Source organism: Cercospora kikuchii (genome assembly GCF_019650295.1).
Source record: "Cercospora kikuchii DNA, contig_00004, whole genome shotgun sequence".
NCBI lineage: Eukaryota > Fungi > Ascomycota > Dothideomycetes > Mycosphaerellales > Mycosphaerellaceae > Cercospora > Cercospora kikuchii.
Genome location: NW_025408585.1, coordinates 1,785,159 through 1,797,672, shown reverse-complemented (window position 1 = coordinate 1,797,672; position 12,514 = coordinate 1,785,159). Strand labels below are relative to the sequence as shown.

At 51.5% G+C, this 12,514-nt stretch overlaps 3 protein-coding genes across 3 annotated transcripts; 1 reads left to right on the top strand and 2 right to left on the bottom strand.

The window, feature by feature from the left end:
• Window positions 1–4,428: 4,428 nt before the first annotated feature.
• On the bottom strand, window positions 4,429–5,711 carry CKM354_000693500 (acetyl-CoA C-acetyltransferase; the record flags this gene model as incomplete). Its single annotated transcript, XM_044802270.1, has 2 exons — window positions 4,429–4,991; window positions 5,078–5,711. 2 exons carry the CDS (start codon window positions 5,709–5,711, stop codon window positions 4,429–4,431), a joined length of 1,197 nt encoding a protein of 398 aa, XP_044658205.1.
• A 2,159-nt stretch (window positions 5,712–7,870) lies between these two features.
• CKM354_000693400 (uncharacterized protein) lies at window positions 7,871–10,828 on the top strand (the record flags this gene model as incomplete). The annotated part of the gene is made up of 1 exon (XM_044802269.1): window positions 7,871–10,828. The coding sequence occupies one exon, from the start codon at window positions 7,871–7,873 to the stop codon at window positions 10,826–10,828; it is 2,958 nt and encodes a 985-aa protein (XP_044658204.1).
• A 623-nt stretch (window positions 10,829–11,451) lies between these two features.
• On the bottom strand, window positions 11,452–12,276 carry CKM354_000693300 (uncharacterized protein; the record flags this gene model as incomplete). The annotated part of the gene is made up of 1 exon (XM_044802268.1): window positions 11,452–12,276. One exon carries the CDS (start codon window positions 12,274–12,276, stop codon window positions 11,452–11,454), a length of 825 nt encoding a protein of 274 aa, XP_044658203.1.
• Between the last annotated feature and the right edge of the window lie 238 nt (window positions 12,277–12,514).

The window sequence follows — 12,514 nt, the reverse complement described above, 5'->3', positions numbered from 1 at the left end:
CCCTGGATCGCAATGGCAAGTGCCACTCTTTTCTGACCACATTCCAATCAATGAGGCATAAAGCAGCATGCTAAATCATGTCGATGTCGAAGGGAGCCCACCAACAAGCAAGAAGCTGGTGAGTGAAACGCTGGATCCACTGGAGTCCTCTTCAGGATATAGATTGCATAGACCTTTGTGGAGGCAAGAGGTAGCCTGGGCACGAGACATTTTCCTGGCCGATCCTTTCGATGAGTTTGACCTGACGGGCATCCGAACTTCTGGCCACTGTGTAATATCCCGCAACGTCTTTGTACGAATTTCCTTTGGAACTTCCGCGGCCACCACAGCTGTGACCGGCAAGTGAATGCGACTAAACCTTATCGCATGAGCACCAGTGGTTCCACTCCATGTTGACTCCATATTGACGCAAGTCCAAATTGTGCACATGCTTCTCTGCTCGCTTTTCCGGCGCTCGTTTGCAAGTGGGGTTGGTCTGAATTCGCACATGGAAGCGAAACGAGGCGTAGTCAAAAATTCGAGCTTTACAGTTCGGTGTGAACACCGCCTTTTCCTTGGAATCAATCCTGGATTCTCGGCTCTCCGTATCCATGCCCACGAGGAACAACGATTGGTCGATATGACCTCACTGAAGTGGATGTACGTGTGTGCTGTCATTCCAGTCCGAGTCGGAGAGTGTTGAGTAACCGAAGGCCGGGACTACCCGTGTTTGGCCAGAGTAGTGATTGCAAATCTGCGCACGGTCCTTCCAGTATTGTATCGTACGGCTAGCTCAGAACAAGATCATTACCAAAGGCGCTTGAGGGCAGGCGGTGGAGGTCTGATGACTTGTCGCTGGACTTCTACACCGCCGCTCCGTGCTCAGAGACAACTTCGGTCGGGGAGGCCAGCCACTGTACGATCGTGAGCAGACACAGGTTCCACGGTAACGTCAAGTCTACGAGCGTGTCTCAGACAAAGCGACATGTGCCGATCGATGTGGTCGTCCTACTTCTGTCTGACAGTGCAGGCAGAATAGTAGGGAGGGTGCTAGATCCTGCATGACCTTCATATCGAATATGTTAGATTGTGGTTTTTGCCGCGCGCTTTGCCCTGTTCGGGATGCCGAGCGCGATCGCAGAGAGCGCCTACAGCTGGTCGTCGGCATCAGTGGCACAACGTACCGAGTGCGCTGGCCATCGAAAGTGTACGTGCGCTTTATGCCGAGATTCACGCTCCTCCGCACGAGACAAGAATTCCGGGGCATACCCGGTCCATGGCCAGGATGCCCTTAAGCTTAGCACAACTAAGCAACACTTGTTTTCCTTATTTTCCGTGGCAACGATGCTCGACAAGAGACTTTTCCGGTGGGGTCTCCGGTGGTTGCTGTATTTACTACCAGCAAGCGAGTTGTGATCGGCGGATTGGGTGTTTTGAGTGCGCGCCGCGCATATTCGGCCTTCGTGGCTAGCAGATGAAGCCAATAGTGGCGTCGTTCTCTAGAAGTGTTGCACGTGGCACTGAAGAGCAGCTGCACGAGAAGCATGGTAGCGACATCCATTGGTCCAAATTGTCCCGGTTTTGCAGATAGCGTCTTAACCTGAAAAGTTCCGTGCTGTGACTGTAGCTTATGGGAGGAAGTCCGTTGAAACGCGTGGCTGCAGCACGTCTTGTCCATACTTCGCAATGCCTATGAGTGCTTTTCAGACAACGCAGCGACCGTAGAGGTACGCAGTGCCTAAGCAAATGTCGGGGGAATATGTGCACCACAATCTTCATGCTGTGCAGATGCGAATCGCTGGTGCAGCGCGTGTGTGTCTAGCAGCCTCCACGAACACGCGTGCTATAGTTCCGATGCGTCCTCCGAGACATGCAATGATGGCAGCGCATCGCTAGTAAGAGAGAAGCCGCCGCAGTTTGGCCTGTGCCATTGCTCGGCTGCGGGGTTGTAGTATGATTTATAACAGAGGACTTTATGATTTCCGTCTGGTGGTTCATTCATACTCGTTAGGTGTTCGGTCATACCTCGTATCGTCGCTGTTCGACGGCCTATGGCGGATATTGGATGTCTCTAGTACCATCTTGGGAGCAGCGAAGCGAGGAGACTGACATCTGGCGAGCATTGCTCAGTCAGTGAAGGCAGGCAGGCGTGTCACCAGCGGCCGATTGTTCGTATAAAGATCTGCTGCATCGCCATCAGTAGACCTGCACGAAGCGGCAACAAACACAGCAAAGCTCCAATCCAGCGATACCGAATACTCCGCCCCTACCATCCAAGATGCAGCGTAAGACTCTGGTGTCTGCACACTGAGATGCAATACTGACCCTACTCAGTCACCACAATCTTCGCTCTCGTTGCCACTCTCGGCTCTGTCATGGCCGCTCCATCGCCAGATGCCGCTGTCGGTGTCATCACCAAGCGTGGTACGTCTCCGAGCATCGCAACAACATAATCGTCATGACAAGATGACTAACATTCGTCCTGTAGATGCTGACAGGACAATGGAACTCTTTCGCCGCACCATGGCTGACACCAGCGGCGAGATCCTAAAGCGCCAGTCTGCTGCTTGCTGGATCTGCCTTGCCTCTTGCGGGTTCGGAGGTGGCTGGAATTGCGGCTGCTGCTCTGACGGCCGTGCTTGTGCGAGCGACTGCCCGGAATAAGTGACTGCAACCGTGGCGATGTGAAAGTCCAGAGGAAGGTCGTATGCCAGGAGGGAGAAGAGAAGCCCTGCGTATTCGTGTCCGGTCCAGTATTCACTGTAATGCTCTGTAGTAACTCATCAAGTGCTCCCGTCATCCGATCTTCTAGACTTGGCTTCCTGTGGTCATTAGCTTCATCCAACTGTTCGTTATTGTTGTGCAAGAGCGCCCGGAGCGGCGAAAATCTGCATTTCTACTGTGGCCGCAACAGGAGGTGATGTGGAAATGTAAGGAGACGCACGTAAGAGCTAGGAGGTAAAATAAATCAGAGTCCATTTGCGGATGTGAGCGGAGATCGGGATTACTCATCCCGAGCTGTTGACGATTGCAATTGAACCGGAATTTTGTGCTCCCTCGCTCGTGAACAACGAGCGTTCATCTTGATCATTGATCAGCATATTCTGCATTCGCGCTAGGACACGACTACATGCCTCATGGTGAAATTTGCCAACAACACTTCTGTCTCAACGTGTCACTCTACCCTACGTCTGCACCCTGGAAGACAAACACAATACGTAGTCAATTGACAACCTGGTCAAGTGGCGAGAGGCAACTTCCGCTTTGAGCAATTGCTCGACTCAAGATACCTGGTCATGCGGACGTGCATACGTGCGTAGTACGTAGCCGCCATCCTTTCCTCGAACACCTCCCGACAATTAAGCGTCACATCACGGTACTGTCCGAAAGGGCAATTGCATGAATGCTGAGTGATTGCCAAAGTCTCTCCGTTTTCTGGGATGCAACACAATGGGCGAGTGCACGTTGGTGCTGGAGGGGCCTGGCAATTCGTAACATGACGGCATCGTACCATGCGGCTCAGCGGCTCTCATGCAGGGCCTCCACAACATCAGTCCTGGTCTGGTCTGAATCGGCACAGGCACGTGCTAAAGAGGATCAACTTTGTGAGAATGAGAGGAGGATGTTGATTGTCTGGTAAGCCTCGGCCGCTAGTGTATGTCGGTGGTTGTTGGTATGCAACATCTACTTCGAGCAGTTTGACCAGCGCCACCGGAAGCGGGACGCCCTGTTGTGCCACTGGCTTGTGGTGGCACTAAAGATGTACGAGGGTCAGCAGGACCGGGAAAAGTGTTGCCTGACCGTGCCAGTGCTCACGGTAGCTGGGACATCTAACCTAGGGTCATCGATACGACCGTTGCGACGCAGAACGATTGCTTCTATGTCGACGGGAGCTAATGGATGTTCACAATTACGACGATGCAACTGCCTTTTCGAGATGATGCATGGTATTCGGGTGAATAACCATGTTCCACCGCAGTAAGATCTACGACAGTAACAACTGGTCCGTTCACGAATCATTGCTTGGTACGGCAAGGTTGATGCTCGAGTGATGCTGCACTTTTGAGTAATCGCGCGATCATCGATCAAACAGAAACTCTCGAGCTCATGCGCGCAACACGATTGATGCTTCAAAATCGGACACCAGCGGATGTTCTTCGCTTAGCAGATGCAACTTCTCATTTGAGAGAAGATGTCGGCCGCAGTCGTCCCCGCTGTGGAACACCTTTGATACGCCAAGAAGATGGGACCTCTGCTAAGACAAATTGGCTGGGAGACCCTTGAGAGTGAAGTCGCAATTGGGAGTTTTGGTGATCGAGCTGGGGGAGGAGTGGAGTAGATGGTTCTGACAAGACTTCGTCATATCTCGCTATCGGCCCCGAGGCCGACTTACTCTATGGGGTATATTCGATGCTTTTGTTGTCGCCTGCTGTTCGCAAACAATCCGACTTATACGTCGAGCCGTTCGATGACGATTGCGGAGGCACCTCCACCGCCATTGCAGATGCCAGCTACACCAATCTTGCCCTTCTTCTCACGCAAGACACCCAGAAGTGTAGTGACAATGCGTGCACCGGATGCACCCAACGGGTGACCGAGGGCCACTGCACCACCGTGAATATTGACCTTGTCCTCGCTCACGCCCAACAATTTCATGTTGGCAAGCGCGACGACGGAGAAAGCCTCGTTGATCTCGAAAGCATCGACGTCCTCCTGGTTGATCCCGGCGTGCTTCAATGCTTTGGGCACTGCAAGAGCGGGCGCGGTGGTGAATTTTGATGGGTTCTTAGCAGCGTCTCCCCAGCCAAGAATCTTTGCAATGGGCTTCAAGCCATGCTTTTGCACGTATTCCTCACTCGCCAAGACTGTTGCGGCCGCACCATCAGACAACGGTGAGGCATTGGCAGCTGTTACGGTACCATCCTTCTTGAATGCTGATCGCAGCTTCTTTGTGCCTTCCTCGTTGAATTTCTTGGGTTCGTCGTCCACTTCAACAACGGTATCTGGCTTGCCTGATCGAGAGTCAGCATTTTCACTGCGAATAACGATGGGCCTCCACTTTTGTAGCGTTATGCCCACGTTGGCAAATGTTACTCACCTCTCGTGCCCTTGATTGTTACCGGTGTGATCTCTTCCTTGAACCAGCCCGCCTCAGTGGCCGCAATTGCCTTCTTGTAAGTTCGAATCGCGTATTCGTCCTGATCCTGTCGGCTGAATCCGTGATCGTCTGCACACTCTTCTCCCTGCAGACCCATGTGTTCGTTCTTGTACACATCGGTCAAGCCATCCTTCAACACACCATCGACGAGTGTCTGGTCACCAAATTTTGCTCCATTCCGCAGCGTCGGCAAGTAGTGTGGTGTGTTCGACATGCTCTCAGTTCCACCAGCGACAATGACGTCGACCTCGCCGGTGAGAATGGTAGCTGCAGCCAGCGACATGGCTTTGATCGAGGAGGCGCAGACCTTGTTGATCGTTGTCGCTTCTGTCGACTCGGGAAGGCCAGCGTGAATTGTGCATTGTCTGGCTGGGTTTTGGCCCAAGTTTGCTTGGAGCACATTGCCGAAGAAGACTTCCTGCACCTCTTCGGGCTTGATGCCTGCACGCTCAACTGCAGACTTGATAGCAACGGTACCAAGCTCAATGGCTGACTGCGAACCCAGCGAGCCTTGGAATGCTCCCACTGGAGTTCTGGTTGCTGAGAGGATGTAGACTGGTTTTGGAGGAGCCATGGCTGCTGGAAATGTGAACTGTGCAGTAGTGGACGAGATTTCGAAGTGTGGCGAGAGAGAGGAAGTGAGAAAAAGTCCTTTGTTGAGAGCAATAAATTGTTCTCTTCACCGACCGAATCGTACCATCCCACCAAACAATCTGAGAGCTCAGCTGTTTAACGTGTTTGATAAGCATGTGAATCAGATAGGCATGTGCATCAACTTCCATCTCGTATCCACCACCATTACTAAACGCGTCCATTATTCCACCATTTTACGCGATGGCACCTCCAAACGAAGAGTGTATTCAGAATGCTGTTCGTGATTACCTGTCAGGTCGATTTCCAAGCGTGCGACGCGCTGCAGCCGCCTACGGAGTCAAATATTCTACCGTCAACCGCAGACTCCATGGTACGGCTCCAAAGACTGGTACACCGCCAACGAACAGAGCCTTGACTCCGGTAGAAGAGGAGGTAGTTTATCAGAAGATTCTGGACCTAGATTCACGTGGTTACTCGCCAACACAGGCTGTAATCAGAAGCTGGGCGTCCTCAATAACCAAGGCACGGAATGGACAAGAGGTTGGCCAAAGATGGGCTCATAACTTTGTCAATCGTTATCCAGGCTTGGAAACAAGGCTATCACGGAGGTTATCAAGCCAAAGGGCAAAGAATGAGGATCCAGGGGTTATCTCAGAGTGGTTTACACTGGTTCAAAACATGATAGCCTTCCATGGAATTACAGAGCACGACATATACAACTTTGATGAGAGTGGATTCAGGCTTGGACACTGTCAGAATACCATAGTTGTTACTGCTACAGAGCGTAGGCAACGACCTAAGGCCTTGGTTTCTGATTCAACGCAGTGGCACACAGTCATTGCCTGTATTAATGCAGAAGGCTGGTCAGTGCCTCCATATGTTATCTTCTCTGGCAAGGAAATGAACAGAGCCTGGTTCAAACACCTACCACCAAACTGGAAGCTTGGAGTTAGTCCTAAAGGCTGGACTTCCTATAACCATGGAATAGCATGGATTCAGCACTTTGATGACTATACCAAGCACAGAACTGTTGGTCAGAAGAGGCTCTTGATTCTGGATGGCCATGACAGCCATATGACACCAGAGTTTGAGTCATTCTGTGAGGAACAAGGCATTATTACCCTCTGTATGCCTGCACACTCCTCTCACTTGCTACAGCCTTTGGATGTTGGCTGTTTTGGTCCATTAAAGAAGGCATATTCAGCCAGAATCCAAAGGCTTGGCATGGTTGGATACTACAGCCTGATCAAAGAAGACTTCCTACCACAACTCAGGCCTGCCTATGAAGCTGCATTTACTCCAAACACGATCAGAGGTGCCTTTAGAGGCTCAGGCTTGTTACCACTCGATCCACAGGCTGTGCTGTCCAAGCTGACACTGCGTTACAAAACACCAACTCCACCACCACTATGTTCATCAGATACACAGAATACCCCTCAGAATCCAAGGCAGATTGAGAGGCATACAGGCAAAATCAAGGCTAGGATTGCTAGGCATCAAAACAGCTCACCAACCTCAATTATTGAGGCAGTGGACAGGTTGTCAAGAGGGTTAAAAAGGTCACAGGCTGCTATGACATTACTCCAGGGTGAACATGACAATATGAAGACTATTATCAAGGAATTACAGTCTCATAGAGCCCCAAGGAAGAAGATTAAGCTAACACTTGGCCTTGACACTGATGAATTGGCTGCCAGAGACATGGCTCAGTCACAGGCTCAAATAGCAATGGAGTTGGTTAGTCAGATTGAGAGACAGCCAAGAGCCAAACCAACCTGCAGCAAGTGTGGTGTCCAAGGACACAACTCAAGAGGTTGTCTATTAGATAGAGTAACTTCTGAGCATTCAATTGATCCATCTTTGAGGTAGTTCTGACACCTATAGCATAAGATATCAAGAATCAAAGTTATCTACCTCGTAAAGTTGATGCACATGCCTATCTGATTCACATGCTTATCAAACACGTTAATCATCGGGGTTTCGTGTGGGGCTCTGCCTCGCTTCGGCCCGCGCGGCCTAACTTTCTGCCGCTGCCGTCGAAAAAGTGTAGCTCAGTCGCGTGCATGCGCCAGCGGCGACGTCGACGGCGACGACGACAATAGCAATCCGCGTCGCTCACTTACCACTGGAATCGCCATCATGGACGATCTCTACGACGAGTTCGGCAACTACATCGGTGAGGATGTGGAAAGCGAGGAAGAGCAAGACTCGGGCGCGAACGATGGCGCGCAATACCTCGACGATGATGCGGACGAGCCACAGGCGACGACCGGCCAGGAGTTGATGGACATTGACGATGAAGGGCCGTCCAATGCTGTCGTTTTGCACGAAGACAAGCAGTACTACCCATCCGCCTCTCAAATCTATGGACCCGATGTCGAGACGCTGGTGCAGGAAGAAGATACCCAAACGCTGCAACAGCCAATCGTTGCACCAGTGGAAAAGAAGAAATTCACAATTGAGGAGGACGACTTGCCACAGGTGTATTTCGATCGTGGGTTTATGGCAGATCTTCTAGGATTTCCCGAGCAAATAAGGAACATTGCCCTATGCGGCCATCTGCATCATGGAAAGACGAGTATTATGGACATGCTTGTCGCTCAAACGCACGACATTTCTAAATTTATGGAGGGCAAGACCGGCAAGGCGCGCGACGAGACGATTAAGTATACCGACACACACATCCTAGAACGCGAACGAGGGCTGTCAGTAAAGGCCAGCCCAATGAGCCTGTTGCTACAGGGCACCAAGGGCAAGACACATTTACTGAACATCTTGGATACACCGGGACATGTCAATTTTGGAGACGAAGTGGCCGCATCCCTACGCTTGGTCGATGGTGTCGTCTTGGTTGTGGACGTGGTAGAGGGCGTGCAGGTGCAGACAGAACTTGCGATCAAGCACGCTGTACTTGCCGGACTCCCTCTCGTACTCCTCGTCAACAAAGTCGATCGGCTGATGCTGGAGCTGAAATTGCCTCCAACGGATGCCTACTTCAAGCTGAAGCATGTGGTCGAACAAGTTAACACACATATCGAGAACACCATTCCTGGGCGAGGAGAGAAGTTCCGTGTGAGCCCAGAGAAGGGCAATGTCGCTTTTGCATGCAGTAGCATGGAGTGGTGTTTCACACTACCTAGCTTTGCGACAATGTACGCCGAGAACTACCCCAGCGCGGGGTTCGATGTGAAAGAATTCAGCAGACGTCTATGGGGCGACATCTACTACAACCCTGAATCACGCAAGTTCACCAGAAGAGGTGTGGAAGAGCGTGCGAAGCGAAGTTTTGTCCACTTTGTCCTGGAACCGATTTACAAGCTTTACTCCCATACTGTTTCCGAGTCTCCGGAGAACCTCAAGAAGACACTTGCTTCGCTCGGGATATCTCTCAAACCCAGTCAGTTGAAAGCAAATGCCAAAGATCTGCTCAGTATGGTATGTGCGCAATTCTTTGGTCCAGCCACTGGATTCGTGGATATGATCGTTGAGCACGTCCCATCACCGGTCGAAGGGGCAAAGCAGAAGCTGGAGAAGTACTACACTGGCCCCTTGGATACTAAGACAGCTCAATCGATGCTCGAATGTGACCCCGAGGGTCCTTTGGTTGTCCATGTAACCAAGTTGTTCAACACTCAAGACGCACAAGGCTTCCACAGCTTCGGACGAGTGATGAGTGGAACTGCAAAGCCTGGTCAATCCGTTCGAGTCCTTGGCGAGAACTACAGTATCGATGACGAGGAGGACATGGTCAACGCCACTATCGAGCAGGTCTGGATAGCAGAGAGCAGATACAATGTACCTGTGTCAGGCATGCCTGCAGGTAACTTTGTCCTGCTTGGCGGTGTGGATAACTCCATCATGAAAACTGCGACCATTGTTGCGCCAAAACTACCTGATGACGAAGATGCATATATTTTCAAGCCGATCGCCCACTTCTTTGAGAGTGTCTTTAAGGTGGCTGTCGAGCCAATCAATCCTTCCGAATTGCCGAAGATGTTGAATGGTCTGCGTCAGATCAACAAATCCTACCCCCTGATCACCACAAAGGTCGAGGAAAGCGGTGAACATGTTGTCCTCGGCACAGGAGAGCTGTATATGGACTGTGTCTTACACGACCTTCGCAAGCTGTATGCACAGATGGAGATCAAGATTTCAGATCCAGTGACACGATTCTGCGAGACTTGTGTCGACCAGAGTGCTATGAAGTGCTATGCTTTGACGCCCAACAAGAAGAACAAGCTGACGTTTGTTGCTGAGCCACTAGATGATGGTATCGCGGAGGATATCGAATCTGGAAAAGTCAGCATCAAAGACCCTGTACGAAAAGTCGGCAAATTCTTTGAGGAAAACTATGGATATGACATCCTTGCTAGTCGAAACATTTGGGCATTTGGACCCGAAGACCTGGGACCAAACATTCTGCAAAACGATACACTGCCATCTGATGTGGATCAAAAAGTGCTTAGGAGTGTGAAAGACACGATTCGTCAAGGCTTCAGCTGGGGAACACGAGAAGGACCACTCTGTGAAGAGCCCATCCGGAATGTCAAGTTCAAGATCACCGACGTTGAGCTCGCATCGGAAGCCATATTCCGCGGCGGCGGTCAGATCATTCCTACGGCACGTCGAGCTTGTTACTCATCGTTCCTCATGGCTGGTCCCAGATTAATGGAACCAATGTATTCATGCACAATGCTCGGGCCTGCAAACAGCGTCAGCTCATTGTACACTGTACTGGCCAGGAGAAGGGGCCATGTATTGAGCGATGCACCTATTCCTGGGACGCCATTGTATAGCGTACAAGGTCTGATCCCTGTCATCGACTCCTTCGGTTTCGAGACAGATCTACGCATTCACACCCAAGGGCAGGCTACGGTGTCGCTCGTCTTCGATCGCTGGCAGGTGGTACCTGGTGACCCACTGGACAAGAGCGTCAAGCTGCGTCCGCTTGAGCCAGCTAGCGCGCAGGCTACGGCACGCGACTTTGTACTTAAGACAAGGAGGAGGAAGGGACTGAGTGAGGATGTCACAGTCAGCAAGTACGTGGAGCCAGAAATCATGCGACAGCTCCGAGAGACGGGCATGCTTGATGGCTGAGAGCCAGATTCATGGTGCATGACCCATGCAAATAGTCTCATCGCCAATGGGATATCAACAGCCGCATCAGAACGCCACGTGCAATACGCCGTGAATCATAGAGCCGAGGAACAGCTCCCGACACCAGTCGCCTGGCGTCACAACTGCTACCCAGCACCGATGCTGCGTAGCAATCGGCGCGCATGTCCGATGACATGGCTGCGGCTCCCTCCCGGTGCCACGAGCCGGAGACACGATGGAGGGCAAGATCAGAGGAAGCCGCTGATAACAGTGACCCGCATGGCATCAGAGGGCAATGAAATTGGTGACGAATCATCATGAAGAGGTTCACATAGTAGGTAGATGAGCACGAATAGAATTGAAAACGATGGTCACATTACTCACTAGGCTGTATACCTCCTCATCGAAACAACACTACCGCGCATCTCGATGTACCGAAAAATGAAGAACAATCGAGCAATTCTGCCACCTCAAATCGATCTTGCTCAGGCCTCTGATATCACCCTATTCCTCAAAGAACCCCTGCAATGTCTGCTCGAGATATCCATCAAAGTGTAATTCGAACCCAGAACCTCATCAACGCCCACGCATACAACGACAACCCTTCTCATTACCCACCAACATCAAACCGCCGTATTCAACCAAACATTCCTTCCCTGCACTCCCATCCAAGTCTCTCCCTCTCCCTTCCCATCAGCAGCAGGCTTCGCAAACCTCCTCTCAACAAAATCCCACTCCAGCGCCTTCGTTCTTTTCCTCCTACTATTCCTCACTCTGATTCCATCCCCCAAATCCCCAACCCTCCCATCCCTCCAAATACTCAAACCTTTTATCCCTTTCAAACGAAGCCATTTCCCACTCCACAAGATCTCACTTTCCAATTCCCAAACTCCCACCCCACCCTCATTCTCCTGAACCGCGACATCGAGTTTCAAAGATTTGAGTTCTTTTAACGGGTACTGTTTTAGGATCCCATCGGTCCAAGTTTCCAAGATGGAAAGTTCGGAGCCTGGGGTGCGGAAACGGGAACAGATGATGTCGAAGTTTAGGTTGCGGATTTTGAGAGCGGGGGTAGGGAGGGGTGGGAGGGGTTTCAGGGCGAGTTTGGAGCTTAGGGAGCTTGCTGTTGTGCCGGGTTCGACATAGATTATCTCGTCGGGGGAGAAGATGCGGTGAGGGGCGAGGTCCGAGAAGGTGTTGGAGGAAATGTGGTTGGAGATTTTGAGAGTGGACAGTTTGAGTGAGAGGGAGAGGTATTCGTGGGAGAATTGCTTGTTTATCAGGAGGACATCGGCAAGGGCACGGCAGGTCGCTTCGAGGTGGACGCGGTTGCTGAGGGAGAGGGAGACTGGCGGAGTGGAGAGGAGGATCTCTAGGTAGATTTGGTCGCGGAGTTCGCGGGCGAGTGAGAAGAAGCCACCTGGTGGAGAGGTTGAAAGCGAGGACATTGTGGAGGGAAGGTGGAAGGAGTGGCAGTGCGAACGACAGAAGGGCGTTTGAGTCGCCATTGACGACTATATGATTCTGTCTATCACATGCGCTACTGATGGCGCCGACCTTGGTGTGCCAAAGTCCTGAGGCCAGAACGGCGATACCGAACACTTCTGTTCGAATTACCATGGTACTGCTCACGTGCTCAGCCTCATGATCCAGACCTGGGTTCGTGCTTCTCCGGAGGGAACGAAT